A 17,239-nucleotide genomic window follows, 5' to 3' on the forward strand; every position below is an offset into this window, starting at 1 on the left:
GCGTGGCTTGTTCTGGTGCACAAGTGGAAGAGGAGGCGACTGCGCCGAGTTAAAGGCCGCTCGGTAATGTGGGGCAAAAACGGCTGGAGGGGGCCGATAATGGGCGGGCGTTGGCAGCAGTCACATGGCGGCGGCGGCGGCGCCTTAGCAGGGCGGTGGGTTTGGAAGATGTTGCATGGCGAGTTCCTACAGGGCGACCGCTGAGCCACGAGAGACATGCGGGCCCTGCAGACCTTGGTCAGGCGAGAAAAGGAGCCGTGGGAAATGCGATCTGATGCTTTCTTCCCCCTTGTTATCCACGGGATGTGCGTGGTGCTAACCCTAAATCGACCATACTCGAAGACTCCCAAGTTCTCTGTTCCCTAGAGGCCGAGCTGTTTCCTATAATATGCATTAATTGTAATTAAGCTGTTAAATAAAGATCTTTGCGTTAGTAATTGACATTTAATATTAATTAATATTAATTAATTAGAAATTAATAATTAGCAAAAATGTTTTCATAGTATCATGTAACGTATTTAGGGATCAATTCAAACATGCAAAAAAACGGGTGTACATGTGATTGCGTATGGCCATCTGGGTTCAATTCCAAGTGGGGGAAAAGGCACTGGAAACATCCAGACTGCTTGGAAGGATGGTTTAATGTAAACAGGAGCACATGGGGTTTTTGCAGCCTGGGCACAATGAGCATATATATGAGAGGGGGAGAGAGAGAGGGAGGTATATCATCTCTTGGGCCCAACCTTGGAGCTTCCTGTTCCTGTGAAAGAAATGTATTCTGATTGGTTGTTGGACTCCCATGTGAGTCAGCCAGGGGTAACTAGGTTGTCTTGAGTCCCAGGCTTGGTCAATCTTGTTGGGTGATGTAATCTCCCCAGGTGGTGAGATGGGTAGAGGGCTAATCCTATTATGTCCCGAGGGTCATGTCTTAATCCCATCACCCTGGAGCTGAAGGGGAGCAGCTTTGTCTTTAAAACATGTTTCTCCTTTTCTCATCCAGGGAAATATAATATTCTGCCCTTTTAATATTTCCTAAAATATTTCATTCTTCTAGGAGAGGGGTGGGTGCTAACTATCTTCATTACCAATAAATACTAGTCTGAACCATGTGGCAATTTAAATACACGCACACAGCCAGTGAGAGTTTAAATATATTATCCCCTAAAAATATGAATCAGTATCTCCCCCCCCCCTTGCCTGTCATCTCTTTCTGAGCTGTCACCAGGCACTACATATAGTTTGAAACGATATGCTGCCTTAGGGTTGTGAAGTGGGTTGGGCTGAGATAGAATGACTGGCCCAAAGTCACCCAGCTGGCTTTCATGCAGTCTCCACTAAACCAAACTAGCTCTTAATTACCCCAACTTCTGTTGGATGATAAATTCTGTCAAACAAGATGTTATAAAACCTAATTGGTCTTGCTGATAACTTTCCTTTAAATGTGAAGGAAGGAAGAAGAGGATCAGTTCTCTTTGACTCAATAGCAATCTAGGAACAACTTTGCGAAGCAAGTGGAAATAGCAGAAACACTGTGCCAATATGATAGCATTTTTAATTTTAAGGAAAAACAAAAATGTATAATTATCAAACACATTTTAAGGACTTGTTAAAATAGAAGATTTTAATATATTTAGAGCAATGACGAGTAGGATTCTATAGCACAAAAATCTAATGGGCAAACAAGTTCAAATTTTCTGAGAATTTTGAATATTGAAGCATAATTGTGAACTACTTCATTGGGAAAAAATAATGGAGGACAGCAGAAATAGACCATGTAAAAAACTTAGTAAACATCTAAAAACAAAAAAGGACAAATAAAACAAAGAGAAAAGTCACAAATAGGAATACAAATGAGCAGCCTGTAACTATTGGAGTGATGCCAAGAAGGTAATGGCCAGAATCATAATATTAGCAAAGAATGCATGCAATGACAAAATAGTATATTTAGATAAATTCCGAATAAAATGGGGAAAAAAATCAATATGCTCTTCAGTGGGTTTTTTTGTTAGTGGCTTGTATAAATAGATGGTATAAATGTCTATCAAATGTGCAGTTGACATACATTTGGATGAAATAAATAGAGTTATACAGAAAAAGGCAGAAATAAAACAGTAATGAAATGAATATAAGGCAGAGTGTAATGTGGCTTCAAAACAAATACAATTTTGAGCTGCATCAATTGAAATATAATTATCAAAACAGGGGAAGCAGTTCTTTTCCCTTTGTTAGAGTTTATCTCAAGTGTTGTGTCCAGTTTTGGGTAACACGTTAAAGAAAGATTCAGAGGCAGTTTCAGAAAAAAGCAGTGAGAATGATGTAGAGATTGGAAACTACAGTATATCCTATGTAGATAAATTAAAGGAGCTTGGTATTTGATCATGAGAAAAAGTCACAAAAGTGTATGTACAGGTAGTCCTTCCTAAATAATTGTAATTCGGACCCGAATTCCATCACTAAGTGAGATGATCATAAAGTGTGAAGTCATTTGACCATGCTGCCTAGCAATGACTTTTCTAGCAGTCCCCAATTGCAGAGACCATGAAAGTCATCAAACAAGGACCTCATATGACTGCAGCAGGGGTGGGTTTCAACCGGTTCACGGCGGTCCCTGCGAACCGGTTGGTCGGCGAACCCGGAAGTAAGTAACTTCCGGGAACGGCGAAGGGTCCACCCGCCCCGCCCGCGCTCCTTACCCGTTTTGACGAGTTCTGCGCTTCCACGCATGCGCAGGACGCATACAGCGCCTGCGCGATCCTCCAGGAGCAGCTGGAGCATCGCACAGACGCTAGTACGCATGCGTGCACCGCGCACGTGCACAAGGACACCGCCGGCCCCGTTCCAACCAAACCGGTTGGAACGGGGTGAGAAACCCACCCCTGGACTGCAGCTTCTGACTTCCTGCTGGTTTCCCAATTGACTTTGCTTGTCAGAAGCTAAAAGGAAAGGTTGCAAATTGTCATCATGTGACTGTGGGACATTGCAACAATCAGAAATCTAGGCTGGCTACTAGGCTGAGCGAGGGACAGGAGGCGCCAATAGAGGTGTTAACACACCCAATTGGCCACGAGACTGCGATGAAGATGAAGCCACGCCTCTGTGCTCCACCCTTGATTTCCAGTTCATCTCAGTCTGGCCAAAAAACAAGACATAAATAATTTTTCTCCTGATTATATCCTCTACTGGTACCTCTACTGTACACTTTTCCTCCCCTCCCCCTCATTCCCGGGGTCGTTCAGAAGCTAGTTAGGGAACAGACAGAGCCTGATCCTGGTGGCATCATATGGCTGCAGAGGGCCTAGTTTGCAGATCTCATGATCCTGTTGGTCCAGCCTCCTTGGCAGATTATGGAGAGGGAGATAGAGTTGCACCAGGGGAGGTTAGTTCACTCCGGAGCCACACTGGCTGCGGGAGCACCTGAGAGGGGTTCATTTGTCAGCACGCGTGATTAGGACCATAGAGGCCTCACACAGACAATCCACCACAAGGATCTATACTCCACATGGCTTTCCTTCGTGACCTGGTACCAGGCTGCCCAGGTGGTGCCCACAAGGGCCTCAGTTCTACAGGTACTAGACTTCGTCCAAGATGGGTTGGATAGGGGGCTTTCCCTAAGCACAGTGTGTTGGCAGCTGGCTGCCCTGGCTACTGTTCTTCCAGGCGAAGGTTCTGTTTCCCTCACCCAATTACCCAATGTTAAGAGGTTTATTTGGGGGGTCTCCAACTTATGCCTTCCCATGCTCCATAGGTTTCCCACATGGAACCTCCCTACTGTGTTGCGGGCCCTCATGGCTGAACCCTTTGAGCCAGTGAGGACAGTTAGCCTGAAGCTCCTAACTCTTAAGGTGGTGTTTTTACTGGCTATCACATCGGCTAGACGAGTGTCAGAATTGGGGGCACTTTCCTCCAGGGACAATTTGTGCGTGTTCCACAGCAACAGGGTTGTATTGAGGTTATATCCGATTTTTATGCCAAAGATGAGTTCCATCGTTCCCAGGAGGTTATACTTCCGGACTTCTGTCTGGATCCGGTTAGGGAATGGGAACAGCAGTGACACCGGTTGGATGTTCGGCGGGCCCCTGCATATATATTTGAAGCAGACGGCCTCCTTCCAGAGGTCACAGGTGCTATTTCTATCCTTCCAACCTTCATTGCTGGGTAAGAGGGTTACGTCTACCACCATTAGTCGGTGGATCTACTTGGCTATTGCCCTGGCATAAGAGGCCCAGAAGTTGCCTGTGCCAGCCGGTATTATGGCACATTCAACGAGCATGGCCACTTCGGCAGCTTGGGCCTCGCACGTTCCAATAGGCGAATTTGCAGAGCAGCAACGTGGGCCTCACCATCGCTGTTTATTCGGCAGTACAGGTTGGATGCGTTCGCATCGGCTTGATGCTGCATTCAGGAGTTGGGTACTACAGCAAGTCATTGCAGATCAGTAGTTTTCCCGCCCATGGGAACTTAGCTTTGGCAGGTCCCTCTACTGGAGCCTTCTGTCCCTCGCTCCGGAAAATGGCAGTTGCTTACCTGAACTGCTATTTTGGGGCTGGGGCAGGAGGCTCTAGTTCCCACCCTAGGTTAGTTAGTCTAGCTGTGGTGGAGGGAGTTCTCCTTTGTGCCTTGTTTTCAGGTCTTGGGGGAGCTCACTTCGATAAACTGGAAATCAAGGGTGGAGCACAGAGGCGTGGCTTCAGCTTCATCCCAGTCTCATGGCCAATTGGTTGTGTTAATACCTCTACTGGAGCCTCCTGTCCCAGCCCCAAAAATAGCAATTCAGGTAAGACCAACTGCCATTTCATGATCATATGATTGTGGAGGTGCTGAAATGGCCAGAACATTGAGGACCATTCTCAGATACTATTTGTTCAGCTCCTTTGCAAATTTGAATGGTTGCTGAATGAGTGATCATTAATTGAGGACCACCTGTAATGGAGCTGTCCATATACTTGAAAGGATGTCATTTTCATTTCTATAGGTCACAGAATAATGAATTTAAATTATAAGAAGGCAGATACCAATTGCACTGAATGTCAAATACCCTTTGCTAATAGTAAGAACAGTTCAACGATTACAGTGTGTGGGCTTTGGGTGAATTCAAGAGGATGCATAGTTTGGATTCCTATATGGAGCACATGGCTGGGCTTGATGGCCTACATAGCCTCTTCCATCTGTATGATTCTAGGTATAGAAACATGTGGTTTGATGCAACAAACTTTTTCTTTTTCTTCCACAGATAAGCTGTATCAGCATCATCATGCCAAGTCCTAGGAACAGTCCAAAGAGCATACGTGAGAGACGGGCTTATGACAGTAGGCTAGAGTTCTTGTCATTGACAAATCAGAAAGGCCCAATATCCCAGAAAATGCGTCTCATCATAAAGACTCTCCTACTAGTACTGGCACTCAACAGGCTTTACCTGAAGAGGACTGTATGAAGCTCAACCCTTCTTTCTGGAGTATTGCCCTGCATTCTCTTTTGGCTGTTGATTTGTGGGCTTCTAACTACTGGGTGTAGGTGCTGGAGAGAATTCCCCATGGGGCAGTGTCCCGTCCTCTCATGATGGTCATAGAGGTGTCAGGACATGAATTCCTTGGCTAACTGGTACACTGTATGGGCTTTACAGAAGTGGCAGCTCAGCAGGTCGTGAGGTGCTGCTCAATCTACTCTTTGGTAAGAGTCTTCTTTGCCTTACCCAGTGGAGGTTTTGTTCCTTATACCGTATTTTTTTGGAGTATAAGATGCACCGGAGTATAAGACGCACCAAGAGGTAAATAAAAAATAGGTTTTTTGCCCTCCCTGGCTCCCAGGAGCACTCTGCAGGCATCCCAAACCACCTACATGCCCTGTTTTTTGTGAAAAATGGGGCATGCAGAGAGTTTGGGAGGCCTGCAAAGTGCTTCTGGGGGCCGGGGGAGGACAAAAATGCAACTCGCTTACTCAAAGAGTAAGGCTTTATCAATCTGAAATCCATCTACCCCTCTCACAGCAGGGCAGGACCAAACATTTCTCTCCATGCTTTATTTTTTCTCCTTCCCTCGGACTGGCGGTGACGGTGAGCTGCTTGGCCCAAGGAGCAGCAATCAGCTCACTTCTTCTCTTCAGCGAGGAGGAAAAGACATGTGGGAGCTGTTGAATGGCTGCTGCTGTGCTTGGCTGGGAACAGCCCATTGGATGAGGAGGGGTGGGGATCCCTTCCATTTGGATTAATGGTTCCTCGCAGCGACCATTATCTCTTTGCTGCATGACAGGTCCGAGAGATTGGGGGGGGGGGGAGGAATTTTGGCTACTGAAAGAAGCACGGGATGGAAAGGAAACTTCGAATATAGGAGCGCTGTATTCCTGGAGCCTGGCAGCTGCCACATTCCGAGTTTCCTTTCCATCCCGTGCTTCTTTCACTAGCCAAAATCCCAACGAAGCCAATAGCTTTTTCTGGAGAGAAAGTGGAGATCTAGGGTCCTGAGAAAAGTCTTCATGCAGAGGAAATTGATCCTCTCCACCCCCACCCCCCAGTCTCTCCGCATCTGTCTGCAGCAAAACATACGGTAGATGGGCACAGTAGCAGCAGTAGCAATAAGCACTGCATGACAGATTGGGGGGATTGCAGCGCCCACTTCACCAGCCCTTTCTCGGGCGGTTCCGGATGGCAGAGCGCACAATAACAGTGTTTTCAGGTGGCAGCATGGTGTTCTCACTGCCTGGAACCTTCTTAGAAGGGACAGGTTGAAACGGGAGCTGTGTGAGACATGTAAGGCAAGGTTGCTCACTGCTCAGCCTCCCCCTTCTCCAGACAATCCAGTTAGAGGGCGGTCAGCTTCTGCTCCTGGCCAGGGAGATGGATCTGGCCAGGAGGAATGCAAGGCCTATTTTTTCAATCAGGGAGGAAAATGAGCATTTCAGGCGGCGAGCAGGTTCCAGGCTGCAGGGATCACCCGGTGCCTGAAATGCTCTTTTTCCTCCCCAATTGCAAAAATGGGGCTTGTATTCCTCCTGGCCAGATCCATCTCCCAGGCGAGGAACAGAAGCTGAAGACTGGGTTGTCTGGAAAAGCGGGAGTCTAAAAAAAGCAAGTCACCTTGTCTTATGCCACGCTTCCTGTGCAGTGCCCACTTCACCTCCCCCTTTCCAGATGACCCAGGCGGCTACATTTGTAGTATAGGCGCACCCAGATTTTCACCCTCTCTTTGGGGGGGGTTTGCGTCTTACACTCCGAAAAATATGGTATTTGTGTTTCTTTCTCTTGTGATGATTGGCCCGAAATGTGAATAATATCACAGAGAACTGATAGAGATAAGAATAATATTTTCACCTTTCTATCCTTTGATTTTCTTTGTAGATAGTTTCCATAATAGTGGAAATTCTTTTATATGGACATGATACAGTGCTGTTCTCCCAGATTCAAATTGGTTTAAAAACAGCATTGTGTGCTTTGGCTGAACTCTGTAATGGAGAAGCCTTAGGAATTAATTAAAATAAAACTAAAGTACTGCTGTTTACAAAATGTCCTAAAACGCATATAATCATTCAATATAGCAGGTCAAGTAATTTAAGTACCTTAAAATTGTATTTTGTGTCATAATATGCAAGTTACACATGGAATATGTGATACACAAAGCTCAAAGAATTATCACAGCCCTCCAAATATTCTTCTTTGCCAAAGGGCCATTGTATGCTCTGTGAGTACATTCAACCCAAATAATACAATTATTATTTGGTGCATATATAGGCCCTAACAAGTACTTTACAAAGATACATATTAAGTTCCCCAGATCCTGTTCCAAATCCTGTGTTGTTTTTCAATTGTGATCTTCCATCATGGTACCAACAATAAAGTTGAATGTAGTTGCCTGGATATATATTTTCAGATATTGAACTAAACCGCTTTACCTCCTCTAAATCCTCAGGTCCTTAGTGATAAGTTTGTTTACTTCTGGGCCATGGTATAAAAAACCTGGAACTTTGGAGTTTTCCCTTAACCTGTGTGCATATGCTAGGGCAAGAATATACAGTAAAGATAGCAATAGCACCTCTTCACACTTGAAGACATCCTTAACTACTGTGGAAATGTATGCCATTAATAAAATCTTTGCTATTTTATTCTGACCTTTTTAACTTTTGAAAGGCCATTAAAAGATTGGAATGTGTTTCAAATACACGTTCATTCAGTGGGAAATGGTGGCTGAGGGGCCCAACCACAAAGTTAGCAGGGACTATGCAGGCGTCTGGGTTTTGATAAGACCCAGCACATTCTCTGTCTAGACATAATGACAATCCAGAAGTACCTGGACAAATGAGCATTGTGGTGAAGTGGACCAGAGGTGGGTTCCTACCAGTTTGCACCTATTCAGTAGAACCAGTTCGTCAAATCTACTGAACCAGTTAGAAGAGGTTCCACCAGTGGACCCGGAAAGCAGGCCACACCTACAGAAGAGGTTCCAAAAAAATTTTGAAACCATCACTGGTCCTTGGATATGATTATTCTACACTATCATGCTCATATTTATAAAACTCAGTGCCTCTGTGAAAGGTAAGGATGACTACTATGTTTGTGGTGCAATCAGAACATTCCGTGTGTTGAAGTTGTTTTAACACAAACCAAAGATGCCTTTTAAAAAACAAGTTTACATCATATTCTTATGCAGGCCAGTGCTGTGTGTGAGGTAATTTAAGGTGGTTCTGACAAGTGTCGTTGGCATCTTCATATCCGGTCATATGGGCGGCAAGCCACTCCCACAAAGGAGGCCACACCCACATAGTAGGTTCGAACAGTTTTTGAAACCCACCACTGAAGTGGACCTAGATGTGGAAATATGCATAAAGTTCCTGGGTCAGAATATTGAGAAGTATAATTTCTCAGGTATGGAAATCCATCGTTATTTTATGATTGTAAGCCTACAGCGCTGCTGCAAAAGTCACACCGAATCTTGTTAATTGAATAGACTTCCCTTAAACCTAAAATAATGTAATTTGAACATTTCTACATCTGAAAAGTGAATTCACGGGCAGCATTGTTATTTGTTAGGTTTAAAGCTTTGTCATTTGTAGTGTTTCTCTTTTAAAATATCTGAAAGTTGTTTCTCTGCCTTATCTCACAGCTCTGATTCTTGATCTAGTTTTGGTGGCAGCAGTAAAAGGACTGGTGAAACGAAGACGCCCAGTCCACAACAAGATGGATATGTTTGCCACTCTCTCTGTGGATAAATATTCCTTTCCTTCAGGCCATGCAACCAGAGCCGCCATGGTGTGCAGATTTATACTACATCATCTTGTACTTGCAATCCCTCTGAGAGTGCTGGTTATACTTTGGACCTTCATAGTGGGAATCTCTAGGGTGATTCTCGGCAGACATAATGTAACAGATGTGGTCTTTGGGCTAAGCATGGGCTACATGCAATATAATTTGGTGGAATATTTCTGGTTGTCACCTGTAAATGCTCCTGTCCTCTTTGTCTTGTGGAACTGATGGTTCTTGAGGGAAGAGGAACATTTGTCTTAGTGTAAACATTTGTGATACTTCATCTGATCATCAAAATTAAATGAATAGAGCCAAGATTTTCACAATATGTGCGATCTAACATAAAGTTTGCTCTGGAAGGCTTAATTCAGAAAAATAAAGGCTTGCCAGGCAGCAGACTCTCTTGCATGATTTTATGCAGTATTGAGGACATTGATACATAAAATGTATTTAAAAAATGGACCAATAAATGTAAGTTGGAGCATGCCATTTAGGCGGATTATTTATTGTCGAATCTTCTCACTTATGCTACACGTTGTTTAATCGTGATTTGTGGGTTTATTCCTTGGCTGGACTATGAATCAACACATAAAAACAACACAAACCTATACTTTGGGATGACAGAACATTGAAACTGCTTTTGAACAGATCAGCCACTCGTGTCCCCTTATTTTTACAGGATTTGTGATTAGGCTAGAAATAATTGTGCGAATTAGTAAAATGAGTCTGCTTGTAGCACAATAAGACACAAAAATAATGACATAAAATTATAAACGCTATTGTCAAACTGATTCCATAAATGGTATGTATTCCAATTAGCACTGATAGTTTTTGATATTCAAATAATAGCATTTGTTGTAATTTTAGCTATTCTGACATATAAGTTGATTAGTTCTTTTCTGCAGAGTTTAAAATTTGCTTTATAAATCATATCAATTTTGTAATATATAGTCATGTGAAAAGAAAGTGAGTTTTGAGTTCTATGGTTTTACCTATCAGGACACTGTAAAAATCATGTAAACACAGTAAACATCACAGTAAAACACCATGTCATCATTTTTTTACAAAGAGAAAGCCAACATGGAGAAGCCATGTGTGAAACACTAAGTACACCTTGTAAATCAGTGGTTCCCCAACTTGGCAACTTTAAGACTTGTGGACTTCAACTCCCAGACTTCTCTGAGTTCAGAGCCAGCTCTGCTGTTGTAAATGAATAGCATGTAGCACCAATAACTTGAAGTAATTGTTTTCTGCATGACTTTATCAGTGTCTCACATCATTGTGGAGGAATTTTGGCCCATTCTTCTTTACAACATTGCTTCAGTTCATTGAGGTTCTTGGCATTTGTTTATGCACAGATCTCTTCAGGTCTTGCCACAGCATTTCAATTGGATTGAGTCTGGACTTTGGCTGGACCATTGCTACAGCTTGATTCTTTTCTTTTTTTAGCCATTCTGTTGTACATTTGCTTGTGTATTTGGGATCTGTTGTGACCCGCCAGCAGATCTGGCAGCAGATTTGGACAGTGAGGAGGTTGGGGAGGAACATGGGCCAGTCCTGGAGTCTGGGGAAGGCTCGGATGAGTGCTATGCATTGGAGACAGAGATAGGGACAGGGCTGTCTGACAGTTATCAGCTGCCTTCGGAGTCGGACATTAGTGGGGCAGAAGAACAGCTGGAGCCTGTTTCCAGTGTGCACATGGGCAGATCTGCCAGGAGAAGGAAACAGCTAAGGAACAAGAGGCGACTCGGGAGTATAGCCACAGGTGGTGGCTATACTGAATGGCCCCTCCCATAGGGAATAAAGAGGAGCGAAATGAGAGACAATTAGTTCAATTCATTAGAGTGGTGACCTGTTTCTGATTTCTTGCCAAGTATTGTATGCTACAGAGTGGTGTTTGGAATATATCGTCCTAGCAGCTCTCCAAGCCTGATAAAAGTCTGTAGTTGTGAAATCTCTTGAAAGACTGTTGGCCAGGACTTTTTGGAGAGGAATTCACTTTAGGCTAAATGAAAGGGGGTTTATCGGTACGAGGAGTAGGCTTCGTGTTTTTGGGAAGCCTAGGTCAGAACAGGATCATTGTCCTGTTGCATGGCCCAATACCAGCCAAGCTTTAGCTATTTGACATTTGACTCTAGAACAGTCAAATCTTTGTGGCTCGGCGGCTGGCTGAGGGGGGAAGAGGGGAATGGGGCTGTGCAAGTGGTGAGCTAGCATGTGTACTTGCAGCTCCATCCACGTGAGAGAGAAGCCTTTGGGGTGTGGTTTCACACTCCTTCAAGCTTCTCCGTGCGGAAAACTTTTGCAAAAGGATGGAAGGCCTGAAGCAATGTGAGATTGCTCCCCTGAAGCCTTTGGTCCATTTATAAAAGCTTTTGGTGCAGAGAAGAGAAGCTTTTCGGTCTGTTGTCTCGTGCTCCTTCAGACTCACTGAGGCTGTCAGACGTTCCAAAAGTGGATTGAGTATCCTGCACAGGCAGCCTTGGTGCCACACAGTCTCTGCTCTTACCCCTCTGGTTTTGGAGCATCGGAAGCAGGTGGCTTGGCTGGGGGGTGATGGGGGAGAGGGGAAATGGGTCACATGAGCAGCAGGCCAAAGCTCACACATGTGTGCACAGCTCCACTCATGCAAGAGAGAAGAGAATCGGTTGGGGCACCACATGCGTAAGTGGAGCTGCATGTATGCACCACCCTGCCTCTCACACAGCCCAGTTCTGAATAGGTCATGGCCTGATGTGCTGCAGCCTGGGGGTTGGGAACCCCTACTTTGTGATATTTCGGTATACAGAAGAGTTCAGGGTGGATTCAATGACTGCAAGGTGGCCAGGTCTTGTGGTTGCGAAACAAGCCCAATAACACACACTGCCAATAACCGTGCTTGACAGTTGATATGAGATATTTCTGCTGATTTGTGTATTTGGTTTTTGCCAAATGTGGTACTGTGCATTATGGCCAATTTTCTTCACTTAGGTCTCATCTGTCCAAGCAATGTTCCAGAAATCTCTTTTTTTTTAAGTTTTAAAAAGTTTTTATTAAAAATTCAATATCTACATAAACAGTGTGTTGTCTGATGGCTGAGGAACAAGCATGAGCCATGATGGAGGCTTCCCTCCTCCTCCTCTTTCTCCTCCCCCTCCCCCTCATTCTCCTCTTGGAATCCACTGACTGGCTGTGGTGGGGCTGGCAGGGTGCGCACAAGCAGGGAGACCCTTCTCAAGTGAGCAGCCACCCATCTCGCATGCACCTTTGCTGCACTTTGGCCGAGCCCACCTGCTTGCTTGAGGGTATGCCTGCTCATATGCACCCTCCCAGCCCCACCACAGCTGGCCAGGAGGTCGCAAGAGGAGGAGGAGGGGAGGGGAGGTCACCCAAAGGGAAACCTCCACTGCAGCTCACACTTGTTCCTCAGTTAGCCCAGATTTCCAAAAAGTTGCCAAGAAGAGCTTGCCCAGCCTTAGCTTTCTGAGAGAGGGAGAAGAGAGAGAGGGGGAGATATATACAGAGAGAGAGAGAGAGACAAAGAGGCATACAGACAGAGAGAGACAGACACATAGAGAGGGGGAGAGAGATACAGAGAGAGGGAGTGATAGAGGGGGTGAGAGACACAGAGATACAGGGGGGAGAGAGCAGTGTTGTGGTTCCCAGTATTTTTTTAACAACCAGTTCTCTGCTCTAATGACCGGCTGGGTAGGCATGAGTGACATCGAATTGGCCACTCCCACCAGGTTTTGTGGCTCCCATGTTTTTTTTTCCTGTGGGAAATGGATCCAAATAGCTCTTTGAATGTTTAAGGTTGCAGATCCATGTTCTACCTGAACATTTGTACAAACGGGTCCTGGTTTACGTGGATGACATTTTGATATACACAGAAACAAAAGCAGAGCATGGTCCAAGTGGTCCTAAACAAACTCCACTCTGCAAAACTGTACGCAAAATTTTCCAAATGTGAAGTTCACCAGGAAAAAATTTACTATCTAGGATACTGCATTTCTCATGAGGGCATAGAAATAGACCCACAAAAAGTACAGGCTGTCATCAATTGGGAAACACCCTGCATCTGCAAACAGCTGCAAAGTTTTTTAGGTTTTGCCAATTTCTATCGACAATCCATCCCAGCTTTTGCAAAGCTCTAGGAGCACTCTCTATGGTGGGCCAGCTGCCGATAGAGAGTCTTCTGGACAGCGAATCTTCCAGCAGCCGGCCCACCATAGAGAGCACTCCTAGAGCGGCCGATACTGAAAGACTTGGCCCCCAATTTTGGAGTTTGGAAGCTCAGAGCGTGGCGGCGGCCAGTGGTGGTGCCCTGGGAGAGCTGAGCAAGGGCTTGGTGAGGCTGGGGGTGGAACAGGCGCTCACGCAACCCCCCTCTCCAGCCGGGCAGAGCTCCATTCACTGACCTAGGGGGTATCCTGAATGTGCCAAGCTGCGGGAGCTGGGGGGCAGGCAGAGCGCCACGTGGCTTGGCACCTTAGTGATACCCTCTAGGTCACTGAATGGTGCTCTGCCCGGCTGGAGAGGGGATTTGGCGGGTCACTGCTCGTGAGCGTGGTCACCTCATGGCTGCTTCGCCCCTGAAGCTGTGCCCGGCTCTTCAGGAGCCCACTCGCAAGGGAGCAGCTGTCCCAGCAACTACCCCCTCCGGCCAGGCAGAATGCCACTCCCCAACCTAGTGGTATCCCAAAAGCAACAAGCAACGTGAGTGCTTTTCCCCCCTTTCCGGCTCCCACGGCTTGGCGCCTTCGGGATACCGCTAGGTCGGTGAGAGGTGCTCTGTGTGGCCGGAGGGGGGGTTGTCCAGGGGGTTTATTTTTGGGAGTGGGCTTATATTTTTGCCCACATGAAAAATGTGGCAAGGTTTTAGTTTCAGGACAGGTCGTATTTTTGGGGAAACACGGTATCACACAACAGGCCCTTTGCCAATAACACCAAAGTCACAAAAAATCTCATAATTGTCCTTTACACAAAACCTATCCAAACACAATTCTCTTAATCTACAAAATCACCAAGAAGGTTAGGGTTATATGTGACTTGGGAAAGGGCAATTTCAGTCTTAGGTGTTCCACAAAACCACCTCTTGTTTGCAACATATAATGTCCACAATCCCAGGACCAATACAGCACTACAGAGAGCTCACTCACAGGTTTTCTCAAACGTGTGTCTCCAGGGATTTCGGAATGCTCTCTGTCACAATCAATGATTTTTGACTCAGCACCTGCTTTTCTGGGGAGGAAGCAATTCCAGAAAAATGAATATCCAATTCAGCAATTCACAATAAGGGCAAGCACACTCACTAAAGCAACAGATAATGCAGCTATGGCTATGTATGCTCAACTATCCATCCTCTGACAGGTGCCCAGACTTCCTAATACATCTTATATCGAATAAATAGAACGTTGTCTTCCTCCTCCAAATCTTCGGCCATACATAAAGACGTCAGCTTCCGGGGGTGATACCAGTAAGGCCTCTTTTGTCCCATATTAGTTTAGTTTTAGTTTTAACTTTATTTATATGCCACCCTTTTCCCTGAGGGGACTCAGGGCGGCTCACAATCCAGGGGGAGGGAAGTACAAGACAAAGTACAAACATGAAAACAATACATCGTTAAAAAACGCAACAGTCATACTATTCGGGTGGGGTTGAAGTCTTTAGCCCCAGGCTTGTCGGGACAGCCAGGTTTTAAGGGCTATGCGGAAGGTCTGGAGGGTGGTGAGGGTACGAATCTCCACGGGGAGTTCGTTCCATAGGGTCGGAGCAGCCACCGAGAAGGCTCTCCTCCGGGTAGTTGCCAGTCGACATTGACCGGCTGATGGAATTCGGAGGAGGCCTAATCTATGGGATCTTATTGGCCTAGTGGAGGTAATTGGCAGTAGGCGGTCTCTCAAGTACCCAGATCCAATACCATGAAGGGCTTTGTAGGTGACAACAAGCACCTTGAAGCGCACCCAGAGATCAACAGGCAGCCAGTGCAGCTCGCGGAGGATAGGTGTTACGTGGGTGAAACGAGGTGCACCCACGATCGCTCGCGCGGCTGCATTCTGGACCAACTGAAGTCGCCGAATACTCTTCAAGGGCAGCCCCATGTAGAGTCCCATATGTAGTCTGCTGCCCATTGCCAGTAGGACAGTTATAGGAGGTACTTTCTAAAGTGTACCACTAAAAGACGGGCTTCATCCTCATCTGTCTCCCAATACATATCAGCAGCTGGCTTAACTCGAGTCCGGTGAATCCAAAACTTGGATTCCAATACTCTTACTGCAAGTGGAGAATACCTAACCACAGTATACAGGCCCTTCCACATGGGTTTCAAGTTCTTCTCCTTTCCAGTGTTTTACCTATACTTTCTCCCACCTGAATATTATGACTAGAGGTGCTTAGAAACAGTGGGCTAAGGGACGCACAATATTGTTGGATTTCTTTTGTCTGTTTGTTTAATTCTCCCACCATTTGACTCACCCATGAGGCCCCTAGTTAGGCAAGAGGGTGGCCAGATTTAGGGCATTTGTCTTTGTTTCAAACACTTGTTTCTGTTCCCGCTCCCAAACAAAGGGTTCTTTTTCACCCTCCTTTGTAAATTCATAGGGTAGTTTGGCTAGCTGGGCAAAATTTGGCATCCATTCCATCCTGTCTTTAAGTTGTTTTGTACATAACAGAGACAGGCACTTTCTTTCCAAAAAGCCCCATGGGCATGTAGAACTCTAAATGCATATTTTATGTCTAAGAGCCTCAACGAGGAAAAAATTTGTTTCCACTTGTCTTTTAAAGTTCCTTATCTGAAATTTGAGCTGCATTAATATATGCTTTGTATGCTAATTCCACAAGTTCAGAGATGCCTTTCCTGGGGGCTCCTTGGTCTTCTGTAGTTTGGCTCTAATGTCATCTGCAAACTGACCAATGAAGATCATATTGACCATTTCTTATTTTCTTCAGCCTCAGGATCTAATTTGGTATATTAGACCGCCTCCTGCCGATTACCTCTCTCAGACCAATTAGATCTCACAGGTTAGGTCTCCTCTGGATTCCATCTGCCAGCCAATGTTGGCTGGCAACTCCCCGGGGGAGAGCCTTCTCTGTTGCAGCTCCGGCCCTCTGGAACGAGCTCCCTGTCGAGATCCGGACCCTTACTACCCTCCCAGCCTTCCGCAAAGCCACCAAGTTCTAGCTGTTCCAGCAGGCTGGGGGGGGGGGGGCTGAGTAGCATCTACCTCCACGGAAATTGTGAATGTTGGCTTTGTTTTTAATATGTTGTCTTTGTCTAGTTTCCCCCTTTCCCTTGTCTTTTGTGAGCCGCCCGGAGTCCTCCGGGAGTGGGCGGCATACAAGACAAATAAAATAAATGAATGAATGAATGAATGAATGAATGAATGAATGAATGAATGAATGAATGAATGAATGACTGACTGAATGAATGAATGAATGAATGAATAAATAAATAAATAAATAAATAAATAAGTAAGTAAATTGCCTAAAGGTTTGATAAATGCATTCTAGGATTTCCCCTGGATTTTCATCCTGTTTCTGTTGAATTTAATAGACCCTCCCTAAGTTCTTAACTTTTGTTTGAGTCCTAACAAAACTAAGGTCCAATAGTTTTGCAGCTGAATGGACTAAGGTTTCCAATCTGGTTCCTTTAGTAACCATGTCCAGTTTAGATCTTTTGCATGATCCTTCTGCAAAAGCTTATTCATGGTTCCCTTCACCAGCCTTCTTTTCTCTGGGGGTTAATAAAATTTCCATCAGACTTTGTATGTCTGCCCAAGTAGACTGGTGAGTTCAGAAAAATGGATGCAAAAAGGACGTGCATCTCATCTGGATTTTCTCTATAATTAGGAATTTGATTTTTCCAATTATATAAATTAGCCATTGAGAATGGAGCATATATCCACACCTTACGTAGCTCCCCCTCAACTCCTGGCAATAAAATTCCCTTAGGAACAATTTGAGTTTTTGTCTCAATTGCTCCCTTGGACCTGGTTTGTGGTCCACCTGATCTGTCCCTTTGGTAACCTTTTT

The 17,239-nt window shown here is 45.3% G+C and overlaps 1 protein-coding gene across 1 annotated transcript; it reads left to right on the forward strand.

Moving 5' to 3' along the window:
• On the forward strand, window positions 1–10,193 carry PLPP6 (phospholipid phosphatase 6). Its single transcript, XM_032226111.1, is given in 7 exon segments — window positions 1–63; window positions 5,231–5,339; window positions 5,342–5,497; window positions 5,500–5,543; window positions 5,545–5,578; window positions 5,581–5,667; window positions 9,090–10,193. Coding segments are annotated over 6 exon segments (777 nt in total). The 5' UTR covers window positions 1–63; window positions 5,231–5,251; the 3' UTR covers window positions 9,458–10,193.
• The last annotated feature ends 7,046 nt before the right edge of the window (window positions 10,194–17,239 follow it).

Source organism: Thamnophis elegans, chromosome 11, assembly GCF_009769535.1.
Source record: "Thamnophis elegans isolate rThaEle1 chromosome 11, rThaEle1.pri, whole genome shotgun sequence".
Taxonomy (NCBI): domain Eukaryota; kingdom Metazoa; phylum Chordata; class Lepidosauria; order Squamata; family Colubridae; genus Thamnophis; species Thamnophis elegans.